General features: G+C 38.0%; 1 protein-coding gene across 1 annotated transcript in view; it reads right to left on the bottom strand.

The window, feature by feature from the left end:
* Positions 1-4,098: 4,098 nt before the first annotated feature.
* The window catches only part of ntn5 (netrin 5), a 24,877-nt gene continuing 11,217 nt past the window's right edge, over positions 4,099-17,758 (bottom strand). Inside the window, exons 4-7 of the mRNA XM_084110360.1 lie at positions 16,723-16,872; positions 12,510-12,563; positions 8,801-8,881; positions 4,099-5,735 (exon numbers count right to left, since the gene is read on the bottom strand). Of these exons, the coding sequence (XP_083966486.1) occupies positions 5,017-5,735; positions 8,801-8,881; positions 12,510-12,563; positions 16,723-16,872 (1,004 nt within the window). The 3' untranslated portion in view covers positions 4,099-5,016. The remainder of the gene's footprint in view (positions 5,736-8,800; positions 8,882-12,509; positions 12,564-16,722; positions 16,873-17,758) is intronic.

The raw sequence follows: 17,758 nt of genomic DNA, 5'->3' as shown, positions 1-17,758 counted from the left end.
TATTAGCAACGGCTGTACCTCTGTAGGGGGTCGAACTGAAGCTTAGATTTGAGGCGCAGTTTGAAATGTACATCAGATGCTAACAGACAAAATAGCCACATGAAATATGATCAGATCACTTTAGCACAGGGTTTTCAATCATCTTGATGCCAAGGACCCCTAAATATGATAATCCCCTTGCAAGGGAGCACCTTCCTAAAATATAAAATCAGCTGTATATATTCATGTATTATACATAGAGCAGCTATATATATATATATATATATATATATATATATATATATATATGACACATTTGTACTGTGTGAAAAATAGTAAACATTTTTTTTCCCCAGCTTTTATGAACGGATCATTATAAAAGTCCACATTGTTATTGTAGATTAAATAGAACACGAATAACATCAAATCAATATTTTTTTTTTTTTATGAGGTTAAACTGATTATTAGTCACTCAAACAACCTTTATCTAAACGCGCATATCCGCCATGTTTTGTAGTTTTGGACACTGGGGCGCAGGGCAGTTGTACAATCGTTATTGCTGTGCATTGTGGGATTGAATGAGTGCACTCGATAACGTCCACTATGGTTTCGGACACCACTACAAATGGCTGTCTACTCAAATAGTGCCCTATTTAGGGGGGATTTCAGACACAGCCACAGTTTCTTCCCCGACTGCAGCAACTTCCATGTTTATTACAGACAATAAGAAGTGTCGATTTTGTTCTCTTGAACACATGGGATGGAAACCCTGCTTTATTCGTGAATGTTTTATGCAATATTCCAATTTTGCACATAAAATGGAAACTAAAACAAAAAACTTTACTGAAAAGTTTCCGCTGCAATGAAGTAGAGATAAGCACAAAACTTCAGAATATGTAGTGAAACTATTTTTGCTATTTTATTGGATTAAATATGTCACAATCAACTTTACACTGATTTTTCCCTTTGCAGAAAAAGTTTAAATTAACTCTTTCAAATTTAAACCAAGCTTTCTCACTTGCACATACTGTACGCAAAAAGCAAGATCCGCCTGTGGGAGTAACAGTTCTGAAAGGCAGGTGTTTCCATTCTTTTTTAGTAGTATAACCCGGCAGTCAGTTAGCCTAATCAAGATTTGGAAGGTCAAAGTTCATTTTAATTTGAGCAAACCCAACTAGCAGCACATCCTGATGACACACAGATGCAGACTCGACTGAGTCGACTGAGCTCACGGCTGCCATTTTGCCACTGTTTGGATGCATTTTTTTATTATTATTTTTACACATTATGTAGCCTATATGTGTTCTGTTGAGGTTCATTAGTGTGGCACAGTGAACCAGTATATATGTACCACAGATGGCACCAGTTTTATTAGAGTTAACGCCAAGCAGGGATCTTGTTGCCATGGACGCAGTGTGTTTGTATGAGAGGCATGCATGCAGGGATCAACTGGATTGACCTCCTCACTCTCGGGTTAACAGAAGCCGTGTGTGTATCTGGTTCCCTGTGCCCGACTATGCGTGATCTGAACAAGAGTGTGTTAGCAACATGTTCGCGAAGGCGTATTAAACAGTGAGGTTCAATCTGGGGTATCATTACTCACACTGTGAGAAAGAACAGAAGAAAGTGAGCGAGCGTGAGTGCGGTGGAGGTTGTTGAACTTTGCCTCTGTAATGCACTGTAGGCCTCATGTCTCGTAAAAATTCCCCTTGCCAGCCAGTAAACACACGGGATCCAGAACTCGCCGTTTATTCCACCTGCATTTACTCTGTATGTTTCCTAAAATAATATTCCGGGTTCAATACAAGTTGATAGCATAGTAGCATAATGTTGATTTCCTCAGAATAAAGAAATGAGTCAAATTTACTCATTTTTCCTTAAAGGAACATTATTAATGATTATGATTTCACTTTTTTAACTTTAGTTGGTGTGTAATATTGCTGTTTGAGCATAAACAACATCTGCAAAGTCACGACACTCAAAGTTCAAAGCAAAGGGAGATATTTTCTTTTAAAGTAATCACTTTTTAAGGACTACAACAAACAGCTGGTAGGGACTACACAACATTCCTCCCGGGATAGTGACATCACCAACCCTAAAATTTACATAAACCCCGCCCCTGGAACACGATTTATAGATTATTAAGACAAAATATGCTTCAATGACTAGAAGATAACTACACATAAGCTACATAAATTCATCAACTAACCATTCAGAAATGTTGTCTACATGCTGTCACTTCTTCTTGAGTCTCTCCATAATTGTCTGACTCCGGTTTGAACATAAAAGGCTAAAAGTTTTTGAATTTTTCAGAGATGTGTGAGTGCAAGCTGTTGTAGCTCCGCCCTCTGTGCCGGGAGCAGCAGCTCATTTGCATTTAAAGGAACAGACACAAAACGGTGCGTTTTTGAAAAATTGACAATTTTAACATGCTATATAAAAATATCTGTGGGTTATTTTGAGCTAAACCTTCACATACACACTCTGGGGACATCAAAGATTTATTTTACATCTTGTGAAAAGGGTTTTATACCACCCCTTTAAAGATGGCATGAAACCGAAGTTGTGATAGTCTTTTCTTCCTTATTGTGACATATGACATACTGCTTCTCAAACAAGAAAAAATATAGGGTATAGGAATTGGAATTAGGAATTGTTTAATAGCAAAAATGAAAAGGCTATAATTGTATAAAACCACTTACATTCTGTTTAAACTTGTATTTGTTAAAGTTGTGTTGCTACAATGGGATCTTCACAGAAAAGATTATTAAGCAATTTTTTTAACACTAAAATTAGCTATAATAACACACATCTATGTCTTTCTGTAGGCTACTTCCTTCCAAAACAGTATTTTAACGATTACAAATCTGCCACTTTCACTCACATTGTTAGATTTTTTTTAAAGGGCTAGAACTCCAATGTAGCCTATTAATTGCTTTTTATTGCCAAAGTTGTCTATGAAAGCCTGTAGACTGATTTTTTATGTGAAGGACTCGGGACGTTTTTGCCGGGAAAATCGCGTCACTATCGAGTGCGAGCACGAGCACATGTTGCAGGCTGCAGTTCACTTAACGGCCACCGGTGTCACTAATAACAAGGGTTTCTGAATTCTGCATTCAGCCCAGAAAATGAGGGTTAAATGGAAGCTTATTTTGTTGTGATGTCCTCTTGTACTGAACCCAGAATTCATGGTTAAATGTACAGGTGAGTTTGAACTATTTTGTAAGTGAACAAAATGTCACACATGCCATGTATCTACACCTCACAACTGTGTGTCCAGATAGTGTTAAGAGTGTGTTATCTGATACACGTTCTTGGCTGCTAGACAAAATAGAGGACATGTGGGTATTAGGGCACGAGAGTTAGCGAGAAAGACTTCCTGCAATATTGTTCTCAAAACAAGGCAAGCAGAGGGCAGTTTGCCCTTCAAGCTGTGAGAGATTTTACACTAAATTAACTCGTCAGTCAGCAGCCAGGGAGGAAGACTGGAAACAGGTGTTTCCTGCGCAAACAAAGCAGGTGCATCATTGCTCGCTTTTACGGTCTTTCGCCATTTGTCTTTCCTCTTTCAGTCTCATGCATGAACTATACTTCATTGTGTGTCATATGAACATGTGTGTATGTATGTTTTTTTTTCTCTCTCCCTTTCGTACACTTTTTTTTTTTAAATCACTGATTTTGTACCTTCTGTTTCTGTTCAATGGAAATTGACTAAACATTACCAGTCTTGTTAACAATATTTATTATGAGGTAGAGCGTTAAGTTAAACAGAAAAAAGTTGTCACATTTGATGCACAAATATTTTTAACATTTACATATGGTATGATAGTTTAAAATATTCACAAGTAATAAGACTTAAAGGGATAGTTCACCCAAAAATAAAAATCCGGTCATCTTTTACTCTTCTTCAAATTTTTCCAAACCTGCATGAATTTCTTTCTCCTGCTGAACACAAAAGAAGATATTTTGAAGAATATGGATAACCAAACAGTTGATGTAACCCACTGACTTTCATCGTCAAGGGGGGAAAATACTATGGAAGTCAACTGTTTGGTTATCCATATTCTTCAAAATATCTTCTTTTGTGTTCAGCAGGAGAAAGAAATTCATACAGATTTGGAACAATTTGAGAGAGAGAGTAAATTACAGGATTAAAATTTTTGGGTGAACTATCCATTTAAAAAGGCACCATATTAACAATCTGTTGTATACAGCCTGAATTCATTGAGATAAAAAAAAAAAAAAAAACACGGTTGCACTTTATTTTACAGTGTCCTTACGTGAGAAAATACTGGGTAAATAAGGTAACAGCATTGGTTAAGGTTAGGTTTTGGGGTAGGTTTAGGGTTAATGCCTAGTTATTACCAAGTTATTGTAATTACTGTTATAAGTACATCGTATGTACACGGGGAACATGACTGTAAAATAAAGTGGTACCAAAAAAAAACCCCTTACTTTAATTACTGTGCATGGGCACATAATCCGCACTGACATATTTTACATTTTACTCTCTTTAGCCACACTTAACGTGTCTGTCAATGACCGAGACCAGATTGGGTAAGATTTGTCAGCTGCTGATCTGAAAACAATGTATCTCTTACAGTCCAACAATAGGAGTCTTACATGTTTGGCTGTCAGACATAATAACTGTGAATTTTAGCGCAACACTCGATTGAACGGGGACGGCATTTAAGAAACAACTCAAGTGAGTAAAACATGGTGATTTTCCGTCTTTTAATAGTTTGATTAGACTCGTCTTTTCCTGACTGAAGGTGCAGAGCATGTGACATGAAGAAGAGCATGAAAAATACCTGCATGTTTTACAAACAGCTCTGTAATATAATGAATATTTAGGACAAAATACAAAAATACTGAGATACTCGCAGCAAAGCGTGCGAATATTCATTGGATTAAGTGGCTCTGGATAAGACACAGACAACCGAAATATCCCTCACCATGCATTTGTCTGAGCCAAAGCCCACTCCAGGCATTTCTTAGCTTCCTTTTGTGTATTCCTGCTCATAATAACTCCCTTTTTCAACCAGGTGTCCACGTTGGACACGTTGTCAGATGGTACCGCTCGTGTTTGTTGTCCTGACTTGTCCTTGAATCACCTGAGAGAGGATCCTGGGTGTCCTGCAACACATGCTGTGTTTCCTGAAGGAAGGGTGGCGTGACGGTTTCATCCGTATGGCCCTCTTCAAGGTGTGTTACTGTGTGTTTTCCATGTACGTCCTGAGTCCCTCCTCGTCCGTGTGTGAGGTCTGATCCTCTGGATTGTGTGGTTAAATGATACATCTTATGTGCAGTGTGTGTATGTTTATGTGGTCTGTGTGGCTCAGACTGCAGTTTGTCGAGATGTGGGGGTGTGTATTCCTCGTATGAGTTCGAGTGAGAGTGTTTCTGCGCAGTGGTGTTTCCCTGTGGGCACTTTCCTCGGGTGTCCTGCCCGCGGAAGCCTCTTAATTTCGGGCTCCAGTGTTCCCTCCACTGCAAGGCCATCGTGGTGCGGTCTGCGACTAGTCGCCTCTCTTCAGGGACCCAGCTCCGGCCGCTTTCCTCCGAACCGATCAGGAGAAAGCTTCGGCCCATCTGAAGCGCGGGGCAGCCGCAGCTCAGATCCCGATCGGGAACCCAGAGGGCCTGAACGCCTCGCTTTACGTGCGAAGAGCCCGTGCGAAAAACAGACTGCACCAATATGGAAAACTGCCACCATGGACCAGAGCGTTCCTTACCTTTTACCTGCACCTTCAGCACTGGAACAAAAATATGACAGAAAACAGGGACAAGCATGTTAGACAACTTGACTAAAGACTGGAATAGACTACAGGACTTTTGCCTTCATTTGTATTCTGGACGCTAGTCAGAGCCAGTCTGCAGAATTTCAGCAATTGGAGTTATAAAAATTGGTAACACTTTATGTGATGGTCCACTTTAGACATTCTTCTCTAACCAGGGTTCCCACGGGTCCTTGAAATCCTTTTGAACGTTTGTGAATCTGAAAAAATAAATTCAAGGCCCTGGAAAGTTTTTGAAAATAAACATATATAGATACAGGTCCTTAAAAGTGCTTGAATTTATTTGTGAAAAATTCCATATTACTCCCTCCGGTCCGCTAATGTGTTATTTCGCCAACTCTTCGTGGTCTATGAATACTAGCTTGCTTGATTTACGTTAGTTACGCACATTTACACGTTACGTTAAGTGTTTCCCGCGTGAAGTACTTTGTGTTGTACATTGCCATGACGTTCACATGTTCACGAAACTACTATGATGATAGCCCACCTCAGCGTTTCATTTACACACCATGAAACATTGCAATTATAGGCTGAAACGATGTTACCTTACTCTCTCTTGAAACGTGTCCCCACATTAAGTCCTTGACTTTGAGGGTACTGGACCTGGAAAGTCCTTGAAAGTTCCTTGAATTTGAAGTTTACCTAGGTGTGGGAACCCTGTCTAACTATAAGTAACTTTGCAACTATATGTCAACTAACTCTCATTAGGGTATTAGTGGACTGTCTGCTAAATATCTGATAACACTTTATTTTGATGCTCCACCAACAGAAACAACAGTACTTATATACTGACTATAAGTAATTTGTCAACTACAAGTCAACTTATTCTACTAACCCGAACCCTAACACTTAACCATAACCTAACAGTCTACTAATACTCTGATGACAGTTAGTTGACATGTAGTTGCAAAGTTACTTATAGTTAGTAGAATCTATCGAAATAAAGTGGAGCCTAAAAATCTTCAGAAAGTTGAATATGTTGAGCTTTTTAAGGCAAGTAATTTCACTCAAATCTGAGAGCTTCTAAAGGCGACTGCAGTGATGCAATTACTTTACCACTTTTTTTATTTAGAAGGCGGGACTTATTCCGCCATATTGTGCATTGCACTTTCTCCCATTCGTTGTAATAGGAGTGCACAGTCTTTGTATATCTAAAGTCTTTGTCCTGGGTCTTTCTAAACCCCCAGGTAAACAATTCTTGCTTGACGTTTCACATTGCTCATAATTTACCCTGGGTTAAAAATCAATCTTGGGTATTTATAAACCATCATTTCACACTGAACCGCGTATCACATTTTTAACCACAAAAAAGCACACTGTGTGAATGGCCCCTAACACCGCATCGTTGTACACGTTAGGCACCAGAAAGGTGAAGTTTTAAAACATTTGCCACGTTTTTAGAACGGCGTGTCATGCACAAGACGCTGCAAAAGACCGTCAAACACATCCGTCTAGTGCATGATTAAGCAGAAAAACTATGGAAAGTATTGGAAAAACATGTTCTGTGAGAAAGGTCCCATAGTCTCAGCCTCAGACGCCACTAGAAGATTTACCCATTTAAACTTGTTCTTAATTATTCAGTTTGGGTGAAAGTATGGTGTAACTAAAGTAAAAAATGTGATATATAAACTTTCTTTTAGTTTATTATGTAATACACAGACACGCCCACGGACCGTTGGCTGAAAAATGCATGACGCAGAACAAAACGATCTGTGATTGGTTGCTTTACATGCATGTCAGACGGTCTCTGGGCTGTCATTGGCTAATGAAAGCTGCGATGGAGTCCAGACCTTCTGCCGTCGGTCTGAAGGTCTGGCTACGTGAGACTAACTGTCTCTTAAAAGTCCGCTGCGGTGAAAATCAAGTTTTTAATGTTGTTTATCAGTCTATGTGGTGTTTTTAATATGCTTTAAGACAAATCATGTGCAAATTCATAAGTCGACACCATTGCTGAGTATTTTCTCCTTAAAACTGCAGTGAAACAAAGACAGTCTCAAAAACGCGGTTTGAAATCGCTGGTGTTTCTGACGTCACAAACTACCTTGTAACCAATCAGGTCAACGTGTGATCGTCAACGAGTGGATCTCTGAGCTGCTGTGAGTGAGTGGAGGCGGGGCTAATTTACATATTCATAGAACAGTGTATACTAAATGAGCTTTTTTATAATATGAAGACATTTTTTTCAAGGAAAAATATTTTAATATGTATTTTTGCTGATCAAAGATGAATTTTAAGGGATCAAATTATTGACTTAACACAAGAGCAGGGTTTCATCTGTGATGGAGAGCCAGTGTTGCTTCTCCATCCCTCAAAATTGTGTCTTTATTGTTTTTTTGTGTCATGCATGTAATGATTGTTCATGTGGGTATTTACTGTTTTATTTCCTGTTGTTAGAAGAGTGGGCCATATGTGTGTGTGTGTGTGTGTGTGTGACCCTGGATCACAAAACCAGTCACAAGTAGCACGGGTATATTTGTGGCAATAGCCAACAATACATTGTATCGGTCAAAATTATAGATTTTTCTTTTATATGTATAAGTAAGGATAAGTAAAGATCATGTTCCATGAAGATATTTTGTAAATTTCCTACCGTAAATATATAAAACATTTATTTTTGTGAGTGAATGCAGCACAATCGCGAACGTAAATGGACAACTTTAGAGGCGATTTTCTCAATGTTTAGATTTTTTTGCACCCTCAGATTCCAGATTTTCAAATAGTATCTCGGCCAAATGTTGTCCTATCCTAGTAAACCATACATCAATGGAAAGCCTATTTATTCAGCGTTCAGATGATATATAAATCTTAATTTAAAGAAAATGGCTCATATGGCTGGTTTTGTGGTCCAGGATCACAAAAACGTGATTGTGACTTTTTGTGTCTCAGTTTTACATATCTCACAGCTGTGACCTTGTTTCCCATATAAGTGACTTTATATCACATAGAGTGACTTCATTTATTAATTTTAATTATTTTTTTTTATTCTGAGGTGTAAACAAACTTCCTTAGTTAAGAGGACATACCATAGTCCTTGAGACAGTATGTCTCTAAATTCATTTTGACTCTTGCTTGGGAAGGTGGACAGTAAGAAAGACACTCCTCGCCTGCAGTGAGAGAAAGAGAGAGTTAATTACACACTTTTATTTAAACTTGATTTTTTATTTATTAATGAAAGCAATAATGGACCATAAAAAGTCCAATGAAACGGTGAAATCGCACTTATGAATTCAAAACTGGGAACATTTCGGAAAATATTTTAAATTGCAGTTTGTATAAACTAGACCACCTGTATCAATCTCTCCAAGAAGGGAAAGTGAAAGGCTGCTCTATCTCTCTATTCAAGAATTTAATAGAGCTCAGCGGTCCAGGAGTAAAAGGCAGTTCTGGAGTCTCCCGAGAGCTCGAGTTGGCCTGTCTACTCAGTGTAGATCACAGTAATGTGTGTGAAATCAATCAGCACTGCACTTTCTTAGATATTAGCAGCAGCTGCGGCAGGTATATATTACCATAATCATGGCAGACTTTACAATATTCTGTTGCTGTCAATGGTAAAACACGTTTTATTCAGAAAGAGAACGTTTTACTGTCTGCTGGTCCGCAGGCCAGGTTTCCAGATAGTATGGCACTGGAAAATACTTCACTCAGTCGACTTGAGACTCATACGAGAGGCTCTTGTATAAACAGCAGGAGCTCCTTTTGCAGTTTCAGAAAATTGTGACCGGTAGAGCCAGTTCCAGGTTTTTTTTAATTTTTTATATAGGCTTGTTTCCGCCACTGAATAAAACAATAAAAAAAGGGTGATTCTGATCTTCCTTTGTGTATAGAAAACATGCATTAACACTTAGAATAAGAGATGATGCTAATGTAGACTTATTTCTATACATTCAGATTTATTTGTTTTTAAAATAAATATTCTATATTATTTTGGGTTTATATTATAATTATGATCATTATTGGTATACTATATATGATCAGTATTACCTCTATATACTGTTTAACCAATATGATCACATATAATATTTAAAATTTGGTGCATTACTTATCTTACACTGTTAATTATAGGGACGTGACGTGAATGATTCCAATTGTGCATCTTGTTAAGGAGATATATACTATTGCTTTTCTAAATTATCTAATGCATCTAATGATTAAAATTTTTAATGAAGCCATAAAGCTATAGTGACACTAAAGGAATGAATAGCAGTACTAAACTACATGCAGCTTGTGCATATGAACATGAACAGAATTGTGTTACACACCAAATGCTACAGCACAAAGCTAATCCACTAGGGGGCAGTAAATCACAATTAATTTGCTCTATTATTATGCAGTAAACTGTATGCACCTTATTTTAATACAAATTTTGTTATTTGTTATTGTTTGGTGATATTGTATGTATCATGACAATAAAGTACTTTAAATTAAAAATAAAATAAAAATGTTAAAAAAATGACAGTTCAGAGTCCTACTTTTTGTGATAAATTAAGTGTATCTGACCAGAAAGCTCAAAATAAAATGATTGTGTGTTTGCACATATATGAACTGTCAAGAGATTTTTTAAATCACACAATCTCCTAATAATGTAGATACAACACAAAGTCAGTATATTGTAAATATTTTTTAATGGTATCGTTTTTATGAACGAATGCCATCACTGATTTCAATAATGATACTAATATCTCTATTAAATGGATTTTTTTTTTTATATCAGTTTAAGACATTAATTATAGCCATTCAACATTATAGTATAATTGAAAGCTTTTAACTTTAAAATTTATAACAACTTTTAATTTAAGTGAACTTAAAACAATCTTCACATAAACCTATTGTAATGAAAGTCACATGTACAAAGATGTGATATCTTCAATATCAGGGTTCAACGATAAGGATTTTTTTCTATTGGCCCAGTCAGACCAGTTCAGATTTTTACTTGCCCTGCCAAAATGCACAAAAAAAGTTATGGTTTTTATGGTTTTTGACCCATGTAACCTTGTAAAGAGTGCTTTAAGATTTTCAGATCTATACAGAAATATCTGTATAGATCTATGGTAGGATATATACAGAAATTGAGTAAAGTTATCAAACACTTCACAATCATTACTGCATAAATTATAAATTAAATAACTTTTGTAGCTTTGATAAGGATTGATCTTTATTCAGTCAAGCGAGTGATTTTCTCTTTTTCTTTTGTTCTTTTATTATCCTTAATGACAGACAGTAGTGGGTTTATTAGGCTGCTGTCACTTTAAGACCTGATCTGACACGCATCCTATTTTCTCACAGCTCTTTATGTTCATTTAGACTGTGCTTACAATGATACTCCACAAAACGGGCATTTTTGCACAATTTTGCTCTGTCTGAAGTGGCTTTCTGTGCGCACAAGTGTGTGTGTGTCACACAGACAGGAGATTCACAGACACACACGCCTGTACTGCACTGTGTTCTCTTTTGTGTCTTATCGTGCTTGAATGGTTTAAGAGTATTTGCATGAATAAGAGTGTAACACTAGCCAATGGATGACGGGAAAAAACGGATGCAGCGTTAATTGCGTTAAGTAAGGGATAATCCACATCTAGCTGTGCATTTAATGCACGACTTGGAGGCAAAGAAGTGCATTCAAATTGTTTAATGCACTGCTAGCCGTGGATTATCCCGCTTATACCATGGCCATTTGCCAGCATTGACCACTTAAAGCTGTTATTGATGTTTGCAGCACAATATTTTACCGGTTATTTTCGTCACTTACGGCTCCTAGATCTAGCATTCTTCCCGCTTTGAATTAGACACAGAGATAAAGTAGTGTGTAAGAATAAATGTATTTGAATGAATTATAGCATTTATTTGAATTAATTATTGAGAGAGAGAGAGAGAGAGAGAGAGAGAGAGAGAGATGCATACCTGCATCTCTTCAGCACCTCTCTCTCCATTAACAACAGAATGCTTGATTCTGATTGGTTGTCGAACGGTCTAAGCCAGGGGTGTCAAACTCAGTTCCTGGAAGGCCACTGTCCTGCAGAGTTTAGCTCCAACCAGCTCCAAAAACACCTGCCTGGAAGTTTCTAGTAATCCTGAAGACCTTGATTAGCTGGATCAGGTGTGTTTAATTAGGGTTGAAGCTAAACTCTGCAGGGTTGTGGCCCTCCAGGAACTGAGTTTGACACCCCTGGTCTAAGGTGTGCAATTATTTTCAAAGTAGTTCCAGGCAGTTCTTGACCACATTACAGGTCCATATCACTTTGCCAAATGATTTCGGTTATTTTAATTTTATTAGTTATTATGGAAAAGCACATCGTTACTAGCTCTAAAGTGACGTTTTTGAATTAGCAATGGAGGCTTGGTATGAGATGCATAAGAAATTAGTCCCACACAATAGCGTTTTAAATGACAAAAAACCTGACAAACATCTTGAAATACGTCATCTGAACAATGTTTTGAGGTTTGGTAACCATAGTATAAAGCAGAGTAATTGACTCCGGACCGTTGAATTGTTAGAAAAATAATGCACACCTGAGGTGTAACGCTTCGTGTCGTGGCCGCATTAACAATTCAACGGCCCATCTTCAATTATTCCTTACTCACTGCACACCTTCCAGCCAATCAGAATCGAGTATTCAGACAGACCATGGTATAAATATTTTGAATGCATTAAAGTGAAAAAATGTATCGCATGCTTTAACATTAATTTTGACAGCTCTATATAGGTGCAGGTGAAATGAAAAAACAATTGCTTACCAATGCTGTACTGAGGCTGGTAAACTGGGGTGGGCGGCGCAACCTCCTGAATACCTGAACGAACAACAGACGGGCAGAAAGGGGGAAGAGGCTCTCATTAAATTACAGCAAGCAGTGACAAGTTTATTTGTGTGTCTTTCATTTTGTCCTCCCTCTTTTTCACACCTCCGCTGTGGGTGACCGGCTCTAATCCCTACAGTGGCTCATTAGGGCATACTTGCCATTTGTGAGTGTGTGAGGGAGAAAGGGGACGTGTGTGCTGTGACTGCAGTTCGCCCTGTTGTCTTTTAGTGCGTGTGGAATGCTTGTGTTAAAAAACAAGCGTACGTTTGTCACATTGAGTGAGCCCAGACAATTTCGTGCATGTGTGTGGTCTTAAAGGTCAATAGGGCCACCTATCAGGACGCCCTCTGCCACACACGCATACATACGGCCCATGATAGGTCTGGAGCGCTGGGTCAACCATATATTACCCATGAGTTCTGTACTTCTGCCCATATCTCTGACACAACTGGGGCACTGACACCTTATCCTCCTCCTCCAACCCCCCAAACTCCCTCAGCAATAACTCATATCAAGCGTCAAACGCTTGATGCTTCAGATGCTTCACTCATTTTAGTGTTTTTAGCCTGGGAGGCATTTAGTAGGTCTGTGGGCGTAAGAGCTGGCATTGTGTTGCGAATGCAGACCCGAACAAATCCATTTGCTTTAAAAAGGATGTAGTATATAGATAGAGTTTAACATGGATAACATGAGACTTCCTGGTCACTGTTATCCAAAATAAAAACCCCACAAATCTTCAAGCGCTAATAATATCTAATGTCTGGGTCACTTTCCCTGTGATAAACGACGGCTGCGTTTCCTGCTCCTGGTCCGCTGGTGCTGGTTATGTTTTTAGCCGCGGCTCGCCTTTGGTGCTGGAAAGACGGGAGCTCACGCTATAAATATCCATGTTGAGACGTTCCATGTAGAACAACAAACAAGCTCTTCTATCACTGAGCCGTAACCCGTGAAGAATTATGCGTCTGTCATGCTGGGAGGGAAACGGGTCTGGTTGTGCAGTGCGACAGGTGCTGTTCGCAAAGACCATGTTAGCTTGCAGCGTTACGTGAACTCTGAGATATAAAAATGCAGAAATACACATCGGATTATCACTTACTAAGAGTGAAGTACCCAGAAATCCAGAAAGATGATTGCAATGTTGAAGAAAGCCAAGTGACACAACCTGAGAAATTTCAGGACTTTGTATGGAACTAGTTATTCACAGGAATGAGGGGAAGGTGTTAGAGTTTCAGAGAGCGGCTTCTCCTAAATCCTGCATAAACAAACAGTGGTTTGCAGAGTGACAATGATACTGACTTTGGAGTTTAAATAAATTAAGCAGGTTAATCGGGTCAAGGACAGTCGGGGTGAAAAATAGCAAGAAAAAAAAACACGATAGACCTTAGTCAGGTTTGATGCCATATTGAATTTAATACGGATGAAAACGGGGCTGGCTCACACTGCATAAAGGTCCTAGATCATTTTTACAACTCACAACATTTATGGAGTTTTTGTCTACTGAAACCTGGCCACCCTGATAGCGCCTGTATTCAGTTTCACATGACCCTTCAGAAATCATGCTAATGTGCCAAAATGGGACAGGTAAACAGTTGTGCTGCGTAATAGTTTTGTGGAAACCATGATACTTTTTTTCATGATTCTTTGTGTTTTTAATTCTTTGTGTTTTTTATTCTCTGTAACTTTTAACTTCTAACTTTTGTAACTGGAAACTTTTAAGTTTACTCTCTTTTTCCTTTTTTTAATTTTTTTCTTTTTCACTTTGGCCAACCAAGGTTGTTTTTAAATGTGCATTATAAATACATTGTATTGAATTGAATAGAAAGTTTAAAAGAACAGCATTCACGATAGTGTAGAAATACAATGATAGCAAGTGTGATGTAGTACACACAAATAAAACTAAAAATGTAGTCAAATTTACAAAAATGCAGAAATTGTTTTCTATTAACTGAAAGCTGTCAAGTTTAATTCGATGCAAGTCGTAGGCCTATTATAATTCTGAAGTCAGACCTAGATAATGTGAAAGTCTCTCGACAATTGTCCAGTATGCATTATGTTAATCAGACTTCATAGTGTGCATGCAAGACAGACCTGATGCACGACATGCATTTAAAGGCAGGGTAGGCGATTTGTTGTTGCTGGTTGAAAGTCTCTTCACATCCAGTGATCTAAATGTATTTATATGTATGTCGTCTGTGGAAGGAGTAGGACCATAAAATGTTCGTCCAATCATTGCATTCAACGTATGTATTTCCATGCGTCCATGGACCCTTCTTGCGCAGACATCACACGTCATCAGTGCACTTCATGCTATGCTAGACAGTCGTCAGTCACCGAGCAGCGCAACCGAAACAGCATCCGCCTTTTACAGTTCCTCGTGAAACAAAACAACAAGCTTAGGCTATACTGCGTTCACACCATAACTACTGTAATTTAGAAGAGATGGAAACCCGTGATGTTATAGCCTACTCGGAGCGGTTTGTGACTCGAATTTATGCATTTCAATGGCAACACTATCAACGGCGAAATTAATCTGCAGCAGTCAGGTGATACAGGTCAGTGCTCTTTAAGTTATGTTCATTATTATTGTAATGTTATGTTTTGTGCTTTGAGACATGAGCAGCCGCGGCGCTACCACTGGGCCCACCCATTTTAGGACCGGGCCCACCCATGTTCTACTATGGTTTTGTACGTTTCTTCATTCGGATTTATTTGCGATTCATTCCATTCTTAACAAACAACGCAGTTTACATGCTTCGTCCTTGTTTCATTATTCATTAAGATAATTAATAAATGCACGCATAATTATCAGTGAACTTGATAAATGTTGCAGATATGTTTTACTATGCATGCACAAACAAATGCCTTTCAACTTATGTGTGCAAAATTCAGAATAAAATGAATGTGCAGCAATTTGTACAAATAGAGAGTCTGTAGGCCTCATTTAGTTTCATATTTGTTAAAATATTATAATGTTATTTTTTCATCTATGTTGATTATGAAAAGTGAACCGCACGAGTAAGATAGGATGCGCAATATATCGAGAGACATAGAGTGGGTCAGACATGATTTTGACCACTTAATTAAGTTTTGTTTTGTAGAAAACCTTTTTTTTAAGTGAATTTCATTTTGTATAAATTGTATCTTAATTTGAATCATTTTTTTATCAACCAATTGCCTGGATTTAATATAATATAATATACAGTTATATAATATAGCAGACGATATAATCACGGAGGCGCCCGTGCGGTCACTTGCATTGCTCGTGAACTGGAGCGCATCTCATCCTAACTTAACGAAACTCAGCGTATGCCTCACAGACATACGAAAACGAAAAGAAATAGGCTACTCTCTGATTATGTAATCCATGATGTGCATTTCTCTCTATAGGCGCGTTCACTACGGAGATGGCGATCGTCAACTTCATCTTTAGCTGTTGTTGCTGTTAATAAACTAAAAATAATTGGCCTATAATTTTATTAAACAATAAATGAAATGAAATTGTAATTGTATTAAAAAAAGCAACAAAAAAAATCCTGTTTAAGGGTTTTTTTGTTTGTTTTTTAACCTATGCTAATTACGCATTCAATTCAGGTAGGCTACTGAGTCGCTGTCCTCAGTGCCGCAGAAAAGCGCTGAAACGGAGATGAAGGGGAACCCGTTTTTATTTATTTTTTATTTTTTTGCCTTATTTTAACTGGCCCATCCAGTTTTCTGGAGGCCCACCTACAATCAAAATCCTGGCGCCGCTAGTGGACATGAGGTACAATGCAATACAGATTGTTTCAAAACAGCTTGATACAGTAAAATAACAGGAAAATAATGCAACAAAGTTTGTTTCGGCTGTACAGCAGATCTAGAAGAAAATAGCGTCAAAAAAGTTATTCAGTTAATTTATATATATATATATATATATATATATATATATATATATATATATATATATATATATATAGCCGCTCTGGAGAAAACAGGAATGTCATCGTCCAGCTCAGTTCAGTTCTCATATAATAGTGTCATTGCATGCAGATCAATAATATTGTTGAATATTAAGATACAGTATATCATTACTAAACAGCCATTGTTATGGCCAGCAACTTTAGTTATTATACAGAATACAATTGAAATGAGTAGCGCAAGGTGTGATACTTACGGATACATGGCCGGAGTGGGGAATGGCCTTGCTTGTACCCGGGAGCACATCGGTTACACCTCTGTCCTGTGACTCCGTCTCTACACAAACACTGTCCTGTGGACTGGTTACACCAGCGGCCCACTGCACCCAGGGGATGGCACTGGCATGCTGACAGAGACAAGTACAAATGGAAAGGATGAAAGTGAAGAACGAGATTAGGATTTTTAAAGGGATAGTTCACCTAAAAATGTCTGTCATCATTTACTCACCCTCAAGTTGTTCCAAACCTGTATGAGTTTCTTTCTTCTGCTGAACACAAAAGAAGATATTTTGAAGAATATGGATAGCCAAACAGTTGATGGGACCCAGTGAACTCGATTCCCCCCATACTATGGAAGTCAATGGGTCCCATCAACTGTTTGGTTACCCATATTCTTCAAAATATCTTCTTTTGTGTTCAGCAGAAGAAAGAAATGTATACACGTTTGGAACAACTTTGTTGAGTTTGATTTTTCATTTTTGGGTGAACTATCCCTTAAAAGAACTGAAAAGAGGACAGTAATGTAGTAAGGAAGTGTGTTAGAGAGAAGAGAATTATCATAAGACTAAGGGTAAGACTAAACATATGAAGGGAAATGACGAGTAATACTACACAGAACAAGGCATCTGTGGTTTGTGTCTTCAGTTGTAATTCAAGTCTCATTGACCCCTGAGCAACATTTTCCCCCGTAAAACATATGTGTGATGGCTGGGAGACCTTCTCTGCTTCTGCTCAACCCTTTTTCATCCAAACAAAGCTCCAACCGTCCTACAAACATTTATATATGCTTAAAAAGTCAGGTCTGTTTTAACATTAACACGTTCTAAATCTTTCAGTTCCCAAATTTTTAAGATAATTCTATCACTCAATTCAAATATTTAGGTGTTAGCAGAGGCTTTATGGTATTTCCAGGACATAACTTAGAGTTTGTATACATTTTACAAAGTTGCGCACTAAATTACAAGTAAACATTGATGTATGATATGTATGCAGAGTATATTGGGACATTGACTA

This window comes from Abramis brama (genome assembly GCF_963993115.1).
Source record: "Abramis brama genome assembly, chromosome: 3".
NCBI lineage: Eukaryota > Metazoa > Chordata > Actinopteri > Cypriniformes > Leuciscidae > Abramis > Abramis brama.
The sequence above is the reverse complement of the archived record's forward strand: the minus strand, read 5'-3'. Positions and strand labels throughout refer to the sequence as shown.